General features: G+C 49.9%; 1 protein-coding gene across 1 annotated transcript; it reads left to right on the top strand.

The window, feature by feature from the left end:
• The first annotated feature begins 9,984 nt into the window (after positions 1-9,984).
• On the top strand, positions 9,985-11,052 carry LOC146180315 (uncharacterized). The gene has a single exon (XM_084580364.1). It carries the CDS (start codon positions 9,985-9,987, stop codon positions 11,050-11,052), a length of 1,068 nt encoding a protein of 355 aa, XP_084436490.1.
• The last annotated feature ends 9,232 nt before the right edge of the window (positions 11,053-20,284 follow it).

The raw sequence follows: 20,284 nt of genomic DNA, 5'->3' as shown, positions 1-20,284 counted from the left end.
GCCGCACCACTCACGTCTTTGACGAGGCGAAGTGTACTTAACACGATTCCGTGGAGCCAGGAAGCGCAAAACGCGCTCGACAGGCTCAAGTCAGCTCTCTGCGAAGCTGCATCGCTGAACACCCCCGACATTAAAAGGCCATATTGGCTGTTCACCGACGCGTCCGACGTTGCAGCGGGGGCTTGTTTGGCGCAGATGGGAGACGAGGGACGGGAAAGGCCGATAGCGTTTGCCAGCCACCGATTCACGCCAACGCAGACCCGCTGGTCTACGATCGAGCGGGAAGCATTCGCCATTATCTGGGCACTAAAGAAATTTGATCATTGGGTGTACGGGGCAGAAATTAACGTGGTGTCTGACCACAACCCCCTCTCCTATCTCACTACTAGTACGCCTCATGGGGCAAAAGTTGCGAGATGGGCGCTGGCCCTGAGAGAGAGAGAGAACAACTTTTATTTAAAATGCCTGCAGAATCGGTTAGGCTCCCTCCACGCAGGGAGGACAAGCTTTTACCGCGACGCGGCCACTACGTCAGTCTCGTGCGTTGTGCTCCTTGAGGTCTTGTTACGTCCCTCGCTACTTCCGCGGGTTCGAGAGGGCCGCCGCCCCCTTCTTGGGGGTGCTGCCCCCCCTCTCCTCGGTTTCGCTCGGTCGCTGCCTCTCTAGAGCTGCCGAGACCTGCTGGACGGCCTTGAGTTGTGTCTCTTGATCACAGCTCCTCGTTGCAGCCTCTAGCTGCGGCGGGATCGTCGTCTTCTCGCTGGCTTCGCGCGGATTTACTCTACAGTCCCAAAGGATGTGAGCCGCGGTGGCTCTCTCCTTCGCGCATAGTCTACACATGTCGCTCGCGTGCACACTCGGACACATGTGCTTAGCTAGCACCGGGGTAAGCAGGGACCCTGTCTGTAACTGTCTGTATAACACTGCCTCCTTCCGGGTAAGCCCCGGGTGAGGTGGCGGCATAGTCTGTCTGTTCAGTCTGTACCATTTCACTATTTCGTTGAAGGTGGTCATCTTGTCCTTGGCACTGCGCCGCGACCAAGACTCCGAGTCGGCCGTGCTTGCAGCCACGCGGTTGGTTAGTCCTCGCGCGGCCGAGTTGGCCGTCTCGTTGTGGTTCACGTTTCCGCGTTCCGACACGTCACTGCCCATGTGGGCCGGAAACCACTTGATCACCACAGGACTTTTGCGTTCGATGTCTTCGGCCTTGCGCAGTATGCGCGCGGCCTCACTACATACCCTACCCTTGGCGTAGTTCTTCACTGCCGTTCTAGAGTCACACAACACTGTAGTGCATCCGGGGTCGGAAACGGCCAAGGCGATGGCCACCTCCTCCGCCCGGTGCGCTTCTCGAGTCCGGACGCTCACCGCGGTCTTCGTTGCACCCGTCGATGCCCCGACAACCACCGCCGCGTATGCGTCGGTGTTCCCTCGATACTCCGCCGCGTCCACGTAGGCGGCGCCTTCTTCTCTGGCGTGGAGGTCTACGAGAGCCCTGGCCTTCGCCAACCTCCGCTCCCTGTTGTGCTCGGGGTTCACGTTCTTCGGGATCGGGAAGACCCTGAGCTTTCTGTTGATGCTATCTGGTATAGGTACGTCTTTCTGCTGCTTGCCTTCCCTCGGTTCGAGGCCAAGGTCCCGCAGTATCTGTCTTCCGGTTCTCGTTTCAGAGAGACGCTCGAGTTGCGCCGTTCTCTGTGCTTCGGCTATTTCGTCCAGCGTGTTGTGGACTCCCAGCGCCATGAATTTTTCGGTGCTCGTGCTCCCGAGGAGACCGAGTGCCGCCTTATATGCCTTGCGTATGGTGGCGTCTATCTTGTTACGTTCACTCGGCCTCCAGTTGTGGAAGGCGGCCACGTACGTTATGTGGCTAACTGCGAAGGATTGAACGAGCCTAGTCAGGCTCTCCTCCTTCATCCCCGCTTTTCTGTTGGACACCCTCTTGATGAGTCTCATTGCCGCAGCCGCTTTGCCCGCGAGCTTGTTGACCGTTTCACCGTTGGCTCGGTTTCGCTGGATGAGCAGCCCGAGTACTCGAATCTTCTCGACCTCCGGTATTACTTGTCCTCCTGCCGTCTTGACCGTGATCTTGGGACGCTCGTACTTGACTTCCATATTCTTTCTTTTCCTGCCCGATCCTTTCGGGGGAATCACCAGCAGTTCTGACTTGGCCGGAGAGCAAACGAGTCCAGACCCGTCCAGCTGCTCCTCGATGGCGTTGACCGCTTCTTGCAGCGTTGTCTCGATGTGTCCGTCGCTTCCTCCCGGTACCCATAGCGTAACGTCGTCGGCGTAGATGGTGTGCCGGACTCCCGCTACTCTTTCTAGCCGGGTGGCCACCCCGATCATCACGAGGTTGAAGAGTAGCGGGGAGATTACCGACCCCTGCGGAGTTCCGACGCTGCCCAGCTTCTTCTCTTCGAGCTGCAGGTCTCCCGCACAGATTTCGGTGGTCCGTTCCGTCAGGAAGTCTTTTATGTACTGGTATGTCCTCCTGCCCATGTTTAGCCTGGATACTTGGGCCAGGATAGCCGAGTGCCTCACTTTATCAAAGGCGCTCTGCAAGTCCAGCCCGAGTACGGCTCTGTTGTCCTTGGTGCCCGTCGTATCGTCGATGATCTCGTTCTTCAGTAAGATCATGGCGTCTTGCGTCCCGAGTTTGTTCCGAAACCCGATGATGGAATTTGGGTAAAACTCCGATTCTTCCAGGTAACGCTGCCACCTGTTCATGAGAACGTGCTCGAGGACCTTTCCCACGCACGAAGTGAGCGAGATCGGCCTGAGGTTCTCTATGTTGGGTGGCCTGCCAGGCTTGGGGATGAGGATCGTCTTGGCTGCTTTCCATTGCTTGGGTAGCCTTCCTTCTTGCCAGCACTTGTTGTAGAAGTTCGTGAGCGTTTCGATGGCCGCTTCGTTGAGGTTCTTGAGCGCTCTGTTGGTCACTCGATCGGGACCCGCGGCAGACCTTCCATTGAGATTCTGCAGGGCAACTCTGACTTCCCAGGTCTGGATGTCGCGATCTAGCGTCTCGTTCTCTTTGCCTTGGTAATCCGGGTGTCTTTCCGTGGGGGTGGTCGGCAGGTACTTGGCGTCCAAGCGCCGCTTGACCTCGTCTTCCCCGTGTTCGCAGATTGCCTTGTGTAGGATCCTGGCCAGGTTGTTGTGTTGGTGGCCCTTGGTCTTGGTTTCGTCGAGGAGGTTCCGCAGCATGTTCCACGTCTTGCCCTTGTGCATCTGTCCGTCGGCTTCGTTGCAGGCCTCGTTCCACTGTTGGGTGCATAGCACCCTGCAGTGGACCTCGATCTGCCTGTTGAGCTCGGCGATCTTCTTCCTTAGACTTCGGTTGGTTCGTCGCTTCTGCCACCTCGCCTTTATGGACTGCTTGGCTTCTATCAGGTGGGCCAGCCGACTGTCCATCTTGTCTATCCGTTCGTCCGTCTCTAGCTCTTTGGTGGCTCCTTCCGTCGTCTCAACGACGTTGGCCGCCCATTGCTCGATGTCCGTAATGTCCTCTTGCACCGCGGATAGCGCCTTTCGAAAGGCGTCCCAGTCCGTAATGCGATGCTTCCTTATGCCGGTGTTGCCTTGGCCTTCGAGCGGTACGACGACCTCCACGATGTAGTGATCGCTGCCCAGCTCTTGGCCCGTGTTTCTCCATTTCGCTTCTCTTGATCCTCCGTCGCTGGCCCTACAGCGCTGGCCCTACAGCGCTACAATGTGACCCACAGGAAAGGGTCAAGCAATGGTAACGCCGACGCGTTAACCCGTGTCCCCAATGTGCCTTGGGGCGTAGAGCAAGCACACGCTTGAGCCACGGCCTTTCGACGACGCGTGAATGTTCCCGCGTACCCGGTGCAATGTGTGATGTGACCGGTGGAGTGCGCGTGAACTTGACGTGAGGACATCCAATTGCTCGCGCGCGGAACTTTCACGAACACTGTCCGGTCCGCCAATGCAAATGTGTGATCTGTTTTGTGTTATACCCATCTTGTGTCGCGAGTTTCATTTGGTGTTCCATTCACGTGCGAAGTGTCTTACATGTTTTGATTTCTTCGCGGGTTGTTGCGGCCTTTGTTGTATTAGGCTGAAATAACCGGATTCCAAGCTCATTTACCCTCTTGGGAGGGGCGTGTAAGGCCGCAGTGAAAAGCGACTCGCACGTGGAGTCGCGCTGGCGGTCGATCCCCCCCCACGCGCCGAGGCCAAGGAGCGAGCGCTGTTGTTTTGTTTGTTTTTTTCTTTTTCTCCCCTTTTCTTGGGCGCGGGCTCGCGGGGCGCACGGGAGGCCTGGTTTGTTTCGTCCTTTCGCCCCGAGGCGTCGGCAAGACGCGAACGCAGCCGGGAACAACAATGGCACGCTTCTGCGAACCACCTTACGGCCAGCAGAGGGCGACAATAGGTGCGACCCCTACCCTCCCCCAAGTAGGCAATCAGCCCAGCGTTCTCCCGCTGTGCCGCGAGACATTCCACGCGACGGCGACTGTACACTGCTCTGGGACAGTGCCCCTCGCACCCTTTTCCTCGAACGGGACGGCTGAGTGACCTCGTCTCGAGATCAGCCGCGGCGTGTCTTTCACAAGGGCACAACTGCAAGGTCGCGTCGCAAACACGCTGAGGAGGGGATGCAAAGACAGGCGCCGTTTGAGAGGGTTTGGGGACCGGCGAGTGGAAAGAGTGTGTGTTTTGAATGTTGTATTTTTATTTGAAGTAATTAAGGACCTGAGTCCGAGATTATTCCCAACCCACGGGGGTTGTGGCATGTTTTTCAATAATTTGATTGGCTGCTTTATTTTCGGGGCGGATCACCGAAGGTGACCGCCCTCGGGCCTTTGTTGATGTTTGTCATCAAAAAGCGGTCCTCGGACCATGTTTGTCAGTCAAGTTTGAGGCTCCGTGCTTAGCATGTATTTACAGTCCCTAGGCTTTAACCGAAATGCTCGGTAGAAAAGTAAGGGCTTGTAGAGGGACTTCTCTGTGTGAGAGTCTATTTTGTCTTAAGTTGCAGTTGTCTGTGTGACTTGTTACTGCAAATGTTTGCCAATGTAAATAATATTTTCATCTGTAAATATATATCTCCTGACCATCATCAGATCATCGTCTACTGTTCTCGTCGTCTGCTTCTGTACCGGCCGAACAACGAACATAACATCCCTCCCGCTACTAACTCACCTGCTGACGAGACACTTCTTCCGATGATCAGCGCATCGTTGAACACCTCACAACGACAGATGTTGAAGAACCTCTTGTCCCAGCACCTACCCGTCTTTGATTTTGAGCAATCCGACGGCTCTCAACGTTTTCCGCTGTCGCACGCCACAGGATTAACTCGGGATCTCCCCATCCGCTCCGCCAAACGTCGTACCGCGTGTCGCCGTCAGAGCGCAAGGTGATCATCGAGCAAGTTAAAGACATGTTGAACAAGGACGTAATTCAGGAGGCCTCCAGTCCTTAGGCTGCTCCCGTGATATTGGCAAAAAAAAAAAAGAACGGAACATGGAGGTTCTGCATCGACTACCGCCGCCTCAACTCCATCACTAAAAAAGATTTGTATCCTCTCCCCCGCATCGACGATGCCGTAGATTGCCTTTTCTCTGCATCTTATTTCTCTTGGGTTGATTTGCGATCGGGGTATTGGTAGATTCCGATGGACCCCGCTGACAAAGAAAAAACTGCAGTTGTTACGCCGGACGGCCAATTTGAATCCAAGGTGGTGCCCTTCGGCCTATGTAATGCGACGGCAACTTCCGAAAGATTTATGGAAACAGTACTGCGTGGCCTCAAGTGGGAAATCTGCATGTGCTATTTAGAAGACGTTGTTGGTTTTGGCCGGACTTTTACTACACATAACACGCGACTCGCTATTGTTTTAGATTGCCTGCAGAAGGCTGGCCTTGTCCTGAATTCTAAAATGTGCCGTTTTGGCGAACGTCAAGCGCTGGTACTCGGGCATCTTGTCGACCGCGATAGAGTTAGGTCGGAGTCCACAGAAGACTGCAGCAGTTGCAGCATTTGAAAAACCCCAGAATCAAAAGAAGCTCCGCGGTTTTCTGAGGCTGTGCTCCTACTTTCGACGATTCATCCCAAGATTTGCCGACGTCGCTCACCCTCAGACGTCCCTTTTGACTGGACCTCAGATTGTGACGCGTCTTTCCAATAGCTAAAGTTTCTGCTTACGTCACATCCCACACTACGGCACTTGAACCCCTTCGCTCCGACGGAAGTGCACATTGATGCAAGCGGGATTGGTGTTGGTGCTGTGCTTATGCAATGTTCGGCAACCGGCGAGCATGTAATTGCGTATGCAAGCCGTTCCCTCAGCAAACCTGAGCGCAACTATACTGTTACGGAGCAAGAGTGCCTCGCTGTAGTTTTCGCTGTTCAGCGGTTTCAGTGCTACCTATATGGACGCCATTTCACGGTTGTGACGGATCATCATGCTCTGTGTTCCGTCCATGACGAACCTTGCATCGCCGAAACTCTTTGTCGGGCCGAAGAAGCTCGTCGTCTCGCCCGTTTGCGGATTCTGGCTTCGCAAGAGCGTTCCAAAGCTCGGTACGACAGACAGCATCGCCGTGTGTCTTACGCAACTGGAGACGTAGTGTGGCTTTGGCGACCTCTCCGGAAACGTGGTTTAGCCCAAAAAATGTTTTTAGGCATGGACTTCCTAAATGAACATAGGGCTATCATCGACCTCCGATCCAAGCTCATCAAGCTCTCTGCAGACAAAGCCATACCTGCTACGACGACTTCGACGCAACACGTCGCCCTAAACATCCTCGACGGAGAATTGACCGTGCCGCCCCGATCAAGCGTCGCAGTCAGCGTAGGTAGCGCAGACATCGAAACCGCTGAAGGCATCGTCGAAGGAAATATCCAATTGCTCTTGGAACGAGGTGTCGGCATCGCAAGAGGCATCGCGAAATTCCGGAGAGGTCAAGCTCAGGTGCTGGTAACGAACTTCACCGAAGAATACCAGCATCTCAACAAGGGCACGACGATCGCTTTTCTCGACGAATTAGAGGACCTCAAAGACGTATGCGCCCTCCACGACCAACCACTGGAAGGCGCACCGGACCAATGCCGTCAGCTCACATTTGACATCAACCCGGCATTGACCCACAGCAGGAAAGACTAGATTCGCAGTCTCCTTCGAAGCTACAGGGAATGCTTCTCGTCATCATCGAAGGTACGATGAACACCACTGGCCAAGCACCGCATTATAAAGGACGAACACGCCCGACCTCTGCGCCAAAGCCCCTATCGTGTATCGCCGCGAGAACGCCAGGCCATACACGATCAAGTTGAGAAAATGCTGCGTGATGACGTAATCCAGCCATCGAACAGCTCCTGGGCGGCACCAGTCCTTTTGGTGAAGAAGAAAGGCGGCACACTTACGCAGTAGAAGGTTGTCCACCCGCTTCCCCGCATCGACGACGCTCTCGACCGGCTCTGCAATGCAAGGCACTTCTCATCGATGGACCTGAAGAGCGGATATTGGCAAATTGAGGTCGACGAAAGAGATCGCGAGAAGACCGCATTCATCACACCGGACGGCCTTTTTAATTTAAAGGTGATGCCATTTGGCCTCTGCTCCGCACCAGCCACGTTTCAACGAGTAATGGACACAGTCCTGGCAGGCTTGAAGTGGCAAATTTGTTTGGTATATTTGGACGACGTTGTTGTCTTCTCGTGAACTTTGAAGACCACCTAAAACGACTGCAGACAGTGCTGGAAGCCATCAAATCATCCTGCGAAGAACTGCAGTTTCTAGGTCACATCGTTAGCAAGGATGGTGTTCGCCCAGACCCGGAGAAAACAGCCGCAATCACACAATTCCCACCGCCTGTCGACAAGAAAGATGTGCGCCGATTCCAGGGGTCGTGCGCTTATTATCGACGATTTGTCAGAAACTTTTCGCGCATCGCCGAACCGTTGACGCAGCTTAAAAAGGCTGACGTACCTTTTAAATGGCAAGCGCCGCAAGGAGAAGCCTTTAACGAACTCAAGCGCCGCCTGCAGTGCCTTCCTGTACTTGGCCACTTTGATAAAAACGCCGAGACCGAAATTCACACCGACGCGAGCAGTGTGGGCCTAGGAGCCGTTCTTATCCGGAAGAGTGTCGGACAGGAGAAAGTAATCGCCTACGCTAGCAGGTCCCTCACAAAAGCCGAAGTCAATTACTCGACGACCGAGGAGTGCCTCACGATCATCTGGGCCACATAAGTTTCGTCCATACCTATACGGCCGACCATTCAAGGTGGTAAGCGACCATCGCGCGCTCTGCTGGCTGGCTAATTTGAAAGATCGCTCCGGCCGCTTTGACAGATGGAGCCTACGACTACAAGAATTTGACTTGACTGTAGTCCACAAGTCGGGCCGGAAGCATTCCGACGCAGACTGCTTATCTCGCGCTCCCGTCGACGCTCCCCCGTAGGACGATGACGACGACGCCTTTTTGGGACCGGTAAGCGCCAGCAGTTTCGCAAAACAACAGCGATCAGAACCTGAACTGAAAGCGCTAGCCGATTACTTAGAAGGAAAGACTGCTTCCCCTCCTGGTGTATTCAGGCGACATTTATTTTCGTTCACGTTAAGCAATGGCCTCATCGTGAAGAAGAACATCGCATCCAACAGGACTGCGCACCTTGTAGTGCCTAAAAACCTCCGGCAGAAAATTCTGCAGGCGTTGCATGATGAGCCCACAGCAGGCCATCTCGGATTTGCACGCACGTTGCGTCGAATCCAGGAGAAGTACTACTGGCCGCGACTGCCTGCCGAAGTTGCCCACTACGTGAAGACATGTCGTGAGTGCCAACGACGCAAGACGCCGCCTATCAGACCAGCAGGACTATTAAACCCGATTCCGCTCCCAGACCTGCCCTTTCAACAAATTGGGATGGATCTCCTCGGCCCCTTTCCAGCTTCGTCTATGGGTAACAAGTGGATCATCGTGGCCACTGACTACCTTACCCGTTACGCCGAAGCAAAAGCACTACCCAATGGTTCCGCGGCAGAAGTCGCCAAATCTTTTGTCGAACAAATTCTCTTGCGACACGGTGCCTCAGAAGTGCTCATCACTGATCCCCATGTACGTCGACGCTGAACGCCAGACCTGGGACGCCATCTTCCCGTGATCTTCGCGTAGAACACGGCAGTCCAGGAGACGACCAGAGCGACCCTGTTCAAGCTTGTGTACGGCAGGGGGCCCACGACGACGCTCGACGCAATGCTGCCGCACGTAACCAACGAGGACAACCTTGACGTCGCCGCCTACCTGCAGCGTGCAGAGGAAGCCCGACGACTCGCACGGCTGCGTATTAAAGACCAACAGCGCACCGACAGCCGGCGATACACGCGAGTTACCCTGGGCCTGGACTTAGCAAAGGCCTTCGATAACGTCAAACACAAAGCAATACTGGAAAACCTACAATATCTCGGCGTAAGTGAAAAAACTTATAACTACGTTAGGGACTTTCTCTCAAAGCGAGAAGCAGCCATCCAAATTGGAGAACACAAGTCGGACACGCTGGGCAGCAGGGGAACACCCCAGGACTCCGTCCTCTCACCCCTGCTGTTCAATGTTGCACTCATCAAGCTTCCATCAAAGCTGGAAGAAATGGAGGGGCTAAACCACAGCCTCTACGCAAACGACATCACACTGTGGACCACGGGAGGTAGTGATGGACAAATTGAAGGCATCCTTCAGGCAGCTGTGCAAACTGTTGAAGAATACGTAACCCCTAGAGGCCTGAAATGCTCTCCCAAAAACTCCGAGATGCTCGTGTACCAGCCACCACGCAGCAGATTCGACAAACAACCTAGAATCGAGATAAAGGCAGATGGAGTTCCCATCCCCAGAGTGGACAAGATTAGGATCCTAGGTATGTGGCTGCGGGGAAATGGTCGTCACGGAGAAGCTATAAAGAAACTCGAAGGCTGTGCTCAACAAACGATACGTCTAATCAGACGCATCGCAAATCGGGCATGAGAGAAGCAAACCTCCTACGACTTGTACATGCGTTTGTCATAAGCAAGATCGCCTATGCAGTCCCGTACTTACACCTTGCCTACTGCGAGAAGGCTAAGATTCAAGCAATCATCAGGAAGAGCATAAAAACAGCCCTTGGTCTCCCCATCAGTACGTCTACGAACCGGCTAATGAAGCTGGGAGTGCACAATACGCTGGAAGAGGTGATAGAGGCCAACCAAATCTCCCTGTACGAAAGACTGGCAAAACCCCGGACAGGAAGAAGCATACCGCTAAAACTAGGTATCCGATACAAACGCGAAGAGGACCAGAAGACGGATGTCCCGATGGAAGTCAGGAAGCGACTCAAAATCTCGCCGCTGCCACGAAACATGCATTCAGAGCATCACCAGGAAAGAAGGATTAAAAGGGCGGAAACGCTGCAGAAGATATATCAAGGAAGACAGGACGTGGTCTATGTCGACGCCGCCGAGTATGAGGAAAGGCATGTTATGGTGGCAGTAGTGTCAGATGAACAAAATCTAAGAATAAGCGGCTCCGTTAGGACGACTTTAGCCCACACGGCTGAAGAGGTGGCGATTGCACTTGCAACAGTAGGGACAATGGCTACTACAATCATAAGTGATTCCAAAACAGCAATATGCAACTTTCTCAAAGGAAGGATACTAAGAGCATGTCAGGATGATAGAATAATCCGGCTAATATGGGCACCAGCCCACTCCCAGCTTCAGGGAAATGAGGAATCTCATAAGCTTGCCCGCGGTCTCACCTTCCGGGTAGGCTCTGATCCTCAGTACACTCTTAGCAGGGACAGGCTAGTCAGCTACAAAGAGATTACAGAGCACTGTCGACTAAACAGGTTAGAATACCCACCGGCCGATAGGACACTAAATAATATCCAAGAAAGCATTTGGAGGCGCTTACAAACAAGGACTTTTCCGAACCCAGCTACTTTAAGTCAGTGGTACCCGGAGCAATTCTCAGATAGGTGCAAACTATGTCAGGATAAGGCAGATCTGGTACATATGATGTGGACGTGTCCAGAAATAAAAAATATAAACTAACAGACAAAAACGGAAGAATTGTGGGAGACTCTACTGTTGAGCTCACACCCTGAGACTCAGCTAGGTGTAATCCGACTGGCCGAACACGCCGCCTGGGTCCAAAGGCTCCAGGTCGTCGTGTAGGCTGTATTTGTTGGAAATTAAAGTTTTTACCACCACCACCGACGATACAACGTACGACGACGCCACGCAGAGTACAATCCAGGAGACCAAGTGTGGGTTTGGACACCAATTCGCCGTCGCAGACTAAGTGAAAAGTTGTTGCGTCGATACTCTGGGCCGTACAAAGTCCTTCGCCGCGTCGGACTGCTGGACTATCAAGTCATTCCCGACGGAACGTCAGCATCACAACGGCGACGCGCACGCCGAGAAATCGTACATGTTGTTCATCTGAAGCCTTATTGCGAGCGTTAATGAATCCGTGGTGTTTAAACTTTGTAATGTTTCTATTTAAGTTGCTTTGTTTATTTTGGAGCATCAAGGCGATGTTTTGTTTTTTTAAGGGGGGGTAATGCCGCGAACTGCTTAAATCTTTATTTGTTCCTGTTCAACAGCCGCTGGCATGCAGCCTTATCATTCTGTATGCCGTGTTTGTTCATGCTCGTTGTCGCGATACGACGCGTTATCATTTTCGAGATCTGTCTCGAAGATTCCGATCACTCGCGTATGTTTCTACAATGTTCCAGGTTGTGCTACTAGCCGTTTACGACGTTATCTAGATTGTTCTGAGCAGCCTTTAAATTGAGCGTTGACAAGTGCGACGGGCATTCTTTGTTCGACGATCGACGAACACGTTTGTTGCTATCGCCGCTGCCGAGTTGCTTAGTTCTTTTGCGGGCTCAAGTCAGCCCAATAAAGAGTTTCTTCAGTGCAATCACCGACTCTTCATTTATGTCATCGACCCTGGTCACCACCACGTGACAATATACTCCACATTAAATTCGTGCTCTTGCAAGGCTAGGCTCCACCTCATGACTTTGCTATTGCTTATTTTGGCTTAGGTTAGATATACGAGCGGTTGATGATCAGTTTGAATTCGAAAGTGTCTCCCGTAAAGATAAATATGAAATTTCTTCACTGCCCATACCACAGCCAAACATCCCTTTTCAATAGTGGAGTAGTTGCATTCACAAGCCGTTAATATTTTACAAGCAAAGAATACCGGATGTAATTCGTGATTCTCTTCTTGCAAGAGTACTGCTCCCAACGCGCGAAGGATAAACTCTTTGTCTAAGTTCGGAGCAAGAAGAACAGGCGGCTTTGCCATATGCTGTTTTAAAGTCACGAAAGCGTTTTCGTGTTCAGCTGTCCAATTCAGCTTATTACTGACACCCTTCCTAGAGAACTCTACACGTGGATGGGCTATGTGAGCATAATCGGCAATAGTACCCTGTAGTACCCAGTTAAACCAAGAAACGACTGTACTTCTTTCTTAGTACTGGGCGTCTAGGCTGCCTGTATTTTCCCCAATACATCGTCTTTCGTCGTGATGCGACCCATCCCTAGCTTGTTCCCGAGAAAAGAGATAGCCTCAAAGCCTATCTCACATTTTGTTGGTTTTACCGTCAGCCTGGCTTGCTGAATTCTGTCAAAGAGCCTCTCTAGCGTAACTACGTGTTCTTCCCATGTATCGGTCGCCACCAGAATATCATCGATATAATGTTCCACATTTTCGAGCCCATCCAAAACTTTCCTCAACTTCGTGAAAATAGCCGATAGTCTTCAATCCAAAGGGCATGAACTTAAACTGAAACAATCCCACTGCGCAGGAAAAGGCTGTTTTCTCCTTCGATGATTCCTCCATTGGTATTTGCCAATACCCTTTAGCTAAATCAAGTTTTGAAAACAACTTTTTGTTGGCAAACACCACGTCCGCTCTTGGAATAGGTTCAGCATCGGGTACCAAGATGTTAAGCCGGCGAAAGTCTACGCACAATCTGTTGGTGCCATCAGGTTTTTAGACGATCACGAGAGGGGCATTGTATGCAGACCATGACCTCTTGATTATACCCAACTCCAACATCTCCCGCACATCCTTTTCAATTGTTTCCTGTACCACTAACGGTAGTGGGTATTGCTTCACATTGATTTGTCGGTCTGTAGAGAGTTCCAGTTTGCAGCATATGACGTCAGTCTTGCCCGATACATCCGAAAAACTATCTCCCTTACTTTGTAGTAGAGCCCTTATCTGTGATCTTTTGTCTTCATTCAAATTGGGGTTTATTAATGCAATTTCCCATCCCACACTTTTTAAGAGGGCATCTCGGCAACATCATCTGGTTCTACCACTACAGAGCAAGCGACCTTGTCTCCTAACTCTTCCTGTGCTGGAACTCTCTCTTCGTATTTCTTCAACATGCTTGCGTGGAAGACCTTCTTGGTAATATTTATTAATAATTCATAATCCATAGCATTTTTCTTCTGTGTCACTAACTAGGGTCCTTTCCATTGCATCAATAACTTGTTGTTGTCCATGGGCAGTAGGATCAGAACCCTGTCACCTGGATTGATATTCCTATTGGTGGCTTTCTTGTCGTAGTAGCCTTTATAGCGTTCTCGCGCCCTCTCGAGACCTTGATGTGCCGTCCTACTTGGCTCCTCCAGCTTGTCTCGCAACTCAAGCACATACGTGTATGTCGTCTTGAACTCCGCTGCAATATCTTTATTTGCCCACAGCTCCTGGGTGGATGGGATGGGATGGGATGGATGGATGCATGGATAGATGCATGGACCGACGGACGGACGGACGGGACGGAACGACAGACAGACAGACAGACAGACAGACAGACAGACAGACAGACAGACAGACAGACAGACAGACAGACAGACAGACAGACAGACGGACGGACGGACGGACGGACGGACGGACGGACGGACGGACGGACGGACGGACGGACGGACGGACAGACAGACAGACAGACAGACAGACAGACAGACAGACAGACAGACAGACAGACAGACAGACAGACAGACAGACAGACAGACAGACAGACAGACAGACAGACAGACAGACAGACAGACAGAGGAACGGATGGTTGGACGGACGGATGGATGGATGGATGGATGGATGGATGGATGGATGGATGGATGGATGGATGGATGGATGGATGGATGGATGGATGGATGGATGGATGGATGGATGGACGGACGGACGGACGGACGGATGGATGGATGGATGGATGGATGGATGGATGGATGGATGGACGGACGGACGGACGGACGGACGGACGGACGGACGGACGGACGGACGGATGGGCGGACGGATGGATGGATGGATGGGCGGATGGATGGATGGATGGATGGATGGATGGATGGATGGATGGATGGATGGATGGATGGATGGATGGATGGATGGATGGATGGAATACAGGAGCATCCCCTTTGAAACGGGGTGGTAGCAGTAGCTATCATGATCATTTTTCTCCCTATATCTTAATTATTGATTTAGATTGGTTAACTAAACCATCATTCTATTTAATAATTTTTTGTTTCTACATAACTAACATTATGTCACTTCTCTGTTTTTAAGCCACCATTCTTCCAGTCGTTTTTTGCTAGTTTCCACCGCCGGTTTATTCACCCGGCCACTGGTATCTCTAAACCCCAGAGCTTCAGGAACAGTTACTGCGCCTGCATCCACTTCCGGGTGGATAAATATGGTCAATTGTTTCACTGGAGTTACCACATACAGCACATGCGTCATCTCCATTGTTAAATTTCTTTTTGTAGCTGCGTGTTCTAAGGCACTCTGATCTAGCTTCAAAAAGTAGGGCACTGCCTCTTGAGGTATTGAAGAAATCTTCTTTCCTGATCTGCATTTTCCACTTTCGGTATAATTCCACACTGTTTCTTTTCCATCGAATTTATCCAATTTTTACTTTCTGTGTTTTTCACCTGTTGCTTAATGCTCTTTATTTCTCCGTCCTTGTGACTCGCATACTTACTAGTTAGTTTCCTAGTTCTTTTCCTCCATTGTGAGCCAACGCTTTTTAAGTACAGGTATTTAAATACCTTAGCTACCCATCTGTTACTGTCCAATTTCCTCAGGCGTTCCTCATATAATATTTTACTCTGAGCTTCCCGTACTTCGAAAGATGCCCAGCCCATATCTCCCTGTACCGCCTCATTTGTGGTTTTGCCGTGGGCACCTAGTGCTAATCGTCCAACGGCTCTCTGATTTATCTCTAATGTCGACTGTACCTCTGATTTTAGGCACAAAACCGCATTTCCGAAAGTAAGTCCGGGCACCATAATTCCTTTCCAAATACCCCTCAAACCCTCATACCTGCTGTATCCCCACAATGCCCTATGCTTCATTATCCCGGCATTCCTTCGCCCGTTGGCCTTAAGTGATTGCTCATGCTTTCCAATGTATGCCAGTCCTTCGTTTACCCACACCCCCAGATATTTATATTCTGCTACTCTGGGTATTTCATGGCCTCGTATTTTAAGACCCTGATCAGTTGAGCCGTAGAAAATCATCAGACCCGACTTCACTGCGCTAAAACAGAAGCTCCGCAATACTTGACTAGAGTTTGCAATTCTTGCAGACTCTCAGCTAGCAGCACAATATCGTCTGCATACATCAAACCGGGGAGGCGCTGCTCTACCGCCTTTCCACCTAATCTATATGACAGGTTAAAACCTAGGTTACTGTGTTGTACCCTCCGTTTCAGGTTTATCATATAAAGCATGAACAGCAGCGGTGATAGAGGACAGCCTTGTCTTAATCCTTTGCATACTTTGACATCTTCCGTACTTCTTATCCTTTCCCATGTAATTTCTACTTGTTATCCCGGTATATTTCCCGTAGGAACTCTATTATCTCATTACCGATACCTTCTTCATATAACATGTTCCACAGGAGTTCCCTGTTTACGTTGTCATTTATGTCCATTAAGGGCAAATACAAAGGTCTATTTTCCATTCAATATTTCGATGCATTAGCATGAACAGGCTATCATCTAAGCGCCTACCATTTCTAAAGCCGTTCTGAATTTCTCCGAGTATCTTGTTACTTTCTACCCATGCTTGCACCTTTAATTTCACCGCCTGAATGGCTAACCTGTATATAACTGATGTTATGGTAATCGGCCTGTAGGATTTTATGTGCGTCCTGTCTCCTTTCCTTTTATAAATCAAATTCATTTTACTCTGCCGCCAGCTGTCCGGAATTTGCTTATTCGTTATGACTGTTTCTAGAGCTTTTAACAACGTTTCCTTACTTTTTGGACCGAGTTCATTAATCAGCTTGATCGGAATTCCATCTATTCCTGTAGATGTGTTTTTAGGAATATTTTTTTTCTGCCTTTTTCCAGTTTAGATCGGTCAGTTCTAAGCTGCTTTGTATTCTGCTACCTTTTGTTGCTTCCTGATTTGTGGAGATTACCCTATCGTCGCTTTTAAATGACTCGGCTATAACTTATGTAATGTAGCTCACTGCGTTGTCTCCCTTTAAACAATTTCCCTCGTTATCTTGAATCCGGTCTTTCTTTCTTTGATTCTTTTTCCCTAGCCTGCTTATATGGTTCCGGGATTTCTTGCTCCGCCTCTAGAGGCATCGTCTATGTCAGCCATCCAACGATCAGTGGACTGTTTTATTTTACTTTGGACGAGGGCCTGTACCTCATGTTTCTTTTGTCGATATGTTCCCATTTTTGGTCGATTTTCTCCTGAGATACCTGTGCTTTCTTTGCCACTCGGTGTTCCCTTGAAGCAGCCCGTCGTTGTTCAATAGCTTCCCTGATTTCCTTATTCCACCAGCTCCGTGGCTTCCTCTTTCCATTCCAGCGGTTTGCTACTTTAACCTCCTTAATTTTCCTCCTTATGAGTAGTTCTACCTGTTCATAATCCCAGTCTTCCATGGGGCTTTTCTCTATTGCTTCCTCTATGCCTGCTGCTATCTACGCTATTTGATCGTCGTTTAATTTTGCGTTTACTTTTTGTCTAAGTTCCATTTCTCTTTTCATCAAGGGTCCCGTCTGCAGACTAATACGTTTATGATCACTTCCCAGACTACAGTCCTCTTCTTCGTCTATTTCCATTTTTCTGACCTTGCTATAAATTTCCTGCGACATTAGACAGTAGTCAATGGTCGTCTGCCTGTTGCGGAATTCCCACGTGATTTGGCCTTCACATTTTGTTTCTCTATTTACTATAACTAGATCGTGTCGCTCACAGAAATCTAGCATTAGCTTCCCGTTACAATCCGTATATCCATCCAGATCGTCGATGTGGCTGTTCATGTCCCCCAGCAGAATAATATTGGCCCCGTCTCCAAACTGGCTTATATCCTCACTGAGACATTCAACAAAATCCTTGTTTTCTTGCCTGCATTGGTGTCCTGTTCCTAAATAAACTACCCCTAGCCATGTCCTTATGCCGGCAAGTGTTCCTTATACCCAGGTATGTTCTTTACAAGATGATTTAATTATTTGCCCTGGTGTATCAACATACCCACCCCTGTCCTGTTCCTAAATAAACTACCCCTAGCCATGTCCTTATGCCGGCAAGTGTTCCTTATACCCAGGTATGTTCTTTACAAGATGATTTAATTATTTGCCCTGGTGTATCAACATACCCACCCCTGTCCTGTTCCTAAATAAACTACCCCTAGCCATGTCCTTATGCCGGCAAGTGTTCCTTATACCCAGATATGTTCTTTACAAGATGATTTAATTTTTTGCCAATTTGTTCCCTGGTGTATCAACACACCTACCCCTCCACCCTTTTTTTCCGTTCTCGTTCTGTTGCACCCTTCCCAGACGTAGCTTTCTATAAACGGCGGATCTTCTAGATCTCTGAGATGCGTCTCGCAAAGAGCGTACACACCTGTTTTGTCATCCTTCAACTGCTGTTCTATCTCTAGCCATTTCGCTCTTTTTCTACCTCCTTGCATGTTTATGTAGCTGATCCTAGTGTTAAATTTCTTTTTTGTACTTTTCTTTCTAAACCTCCTCCTTGCCATTTTTGGGGGCTCAGCCTCCGTTATTACACTTTCTTCTGCTTCACTTCTAACTACCTCTGTGCACGGAGTCCTCGCGAACCCCCTAAAAATGCTACAGCCCTGCCTGCCAGGCGCCAGCCGATCTCTGCTCTCACCCTTCTGTTAAAATGAATGCCATCTCGCTGAAAAGCCCTACCAAAACCTGCTTTATGCACCTCCCTGTTTATCTCAACCACTTCGAAACGCTTCTCCAGGCTTAACTTCCTTATGTCCTGATTAACTGTCACCACGTCCTTTTCCAGCTTTCCGTTCCATCCTAGCACCTCCGGTACTGTGCATACAACTATCTGCGCTTGCTGTGCTATCTCCCTGAAATCGTTAACTCTCTTAGCTAAACTTTCCACCACTCCTGCAGCGTCACCATTTAGGACATCGTTTAGCCCCGCGGCTACTATCACCATACTGCGCTCTGCGGAATTTTTCAACAGCCTATTTTTACTCTCTTTCAGCACTGCCCTCACTGTGCTCCCTGGGAAGGCTACAACTAACACTCGCTAATCACCCTTTACACGTTCCAAGATATCTTGCTTGCATTTGCTCATGTTAGAATCTCCGGCGATAAGCACCTGGGCCTTCTCTCTCCCTCTCCCAACTGTTGGCTCCTGCTTTCGGTTATCTGTGTCCTTCTCTCTGGGATTTTCATTCTTCCTTACTTTTTTCTTTTTTTCCGGCTTCTTAGTAGCTGCTTCTAAATACTATCTCTGTCTGTTCGGATCCGCCTGACCTACTTTGCTTACGCCTTCCATGCCAGTGCTGGTCCCAACCACGTGGCCCGCACTGGAATGTTCGTCCTCGTTGGTTCCAAGGATAAAGTCGGCGTTTTTCTTTTCCATTTCAGGAAACTGCCCAAGCAGTTTCTGATTTTCTGTCCTTAACAAACGTACTTCATTTTCTAAATCATCCACACGAGACACTAAACTGCCCCTTTCTTGATAAATTCTATCTAAGCGCGCACTCAGCACGCAACACCGACACAAAAAGTCGCTGCCTTCCGCTTCACCTACAGAGTCAAAACGCGTTTCCTTGAGATTAACCTGCGCTTCACACTGAGTACATTTTACCTTCTTTTGATTGCACATCTTAAGCATCTATCGACTGAACTATATTTATTACGAATTCTCAGAATATACAAATTGCCAAAAGAAGACACAAGAAACGACTAGAAAACACGCGTTAAAATCAATTCTGCGAAAGCCAATAGCCTAGAAAAAAATTATTTATCTAAACACAATAGTTAAAAAATGAACACCGAGAAAACCTGGCTGCCGGCACAAAAAACCAGGCCGCTAGGACAAAGAGCTAAAATCTATTATTTAGGCTGCACCTAACCTAACTAGCTGAAAGCGAAATTAAGTTAATAAAAGAAAGAACTCATCTGTTTGACGCTTCGGAAGCTCCCGCTGTCGCCAGTCCGTCCGTTTCCGGTAGCCACGTGCCATCGGAGGAGCGATGGAACACGCGTCCGCACCACACGGCTGTCAACTGTCCTTGTGCACCTAACGGTGCTCCCATACAACATCTCGAAGGGAGAGAAGCCAAGACTTGCTTGCGGTACTTCGCGGTAGGCAAATAAAAGAGCTGGAAGGGCTCTCCTGGTCTTTCCTGGCACATTTTCCTAATCATACTTTTGAGCGTCCCATTGAATCGCTCTACTAGACCATGACACATGGGATGGTATGGCGTTGCTAGTAAATATCTCATACACAGAAGGCGGTTAAGCTCTTTCATCAGGTCCGATGTGAAGTTTGATCCACGATCACTTAAAATCTCTTTGGGAATCCCATAGCGAGCAAACATCTCCAAAAGACCTTCAAAACGGCGTCAGGATAACGAGTAGCCATGTCGACCAAGGTAAGCACATATATGTTGCCTTTAGTAGATCTTCGAGAGATTGGTCCCGCAATGTCAATAGCCACTCTTTGAAACGGTAGGCCGATAGTTGGCTTCTTTCCCAGTGGTACAGGCCCTTTGAGATTGTGCGTTGGCAACCTTCGCACGACCTAACAAAGCGTTTAACGTCGCTTTGGACGCCAAAAGAACTCCTCGGTGATTCTGGTCTTCTGAACCCCCTGGTGTCCGGCCATGATGTGGTCGTGTCCTTTTGCCAATCTTCCCGTAACACAAGCTTTTGGACCTGCCTTCCTGAGCATTTCCGGTGAAGAAGACCGTCTACCAATTGAAACTGAAACGAGGTACGTCTCCTTTTCTGCATTTCTCCTACTTTCT

This window comes from Amblyomma maculatum, chromosome 9 (assembly GCF_055883805.1).
Source record: "Amblyomma maculatum isolate TAMU_Amacu chromosome 9, ASM5588380v1, whole genome shotgun sequence".
Taxonomy (NCBI): domain Eukaryota; kingdom Metazoa; phylum Arthropoda; class Arachnida; order Ixodida; family Ixodidae; genus Amblyomma; species Amblyomma maculatum.
This window is presented reverse-complemented; position numbering and strand designations above follow the sequence as displayed.

Coding starts and splice junctions, on each gene's coding strand:
- LOC146180315 (XM_084580364.1), top strand. CDS start 9,985: ATGAGAGAAGCAAACCTCCTACGACTTGTACATGCGTTTGTCATAAGC.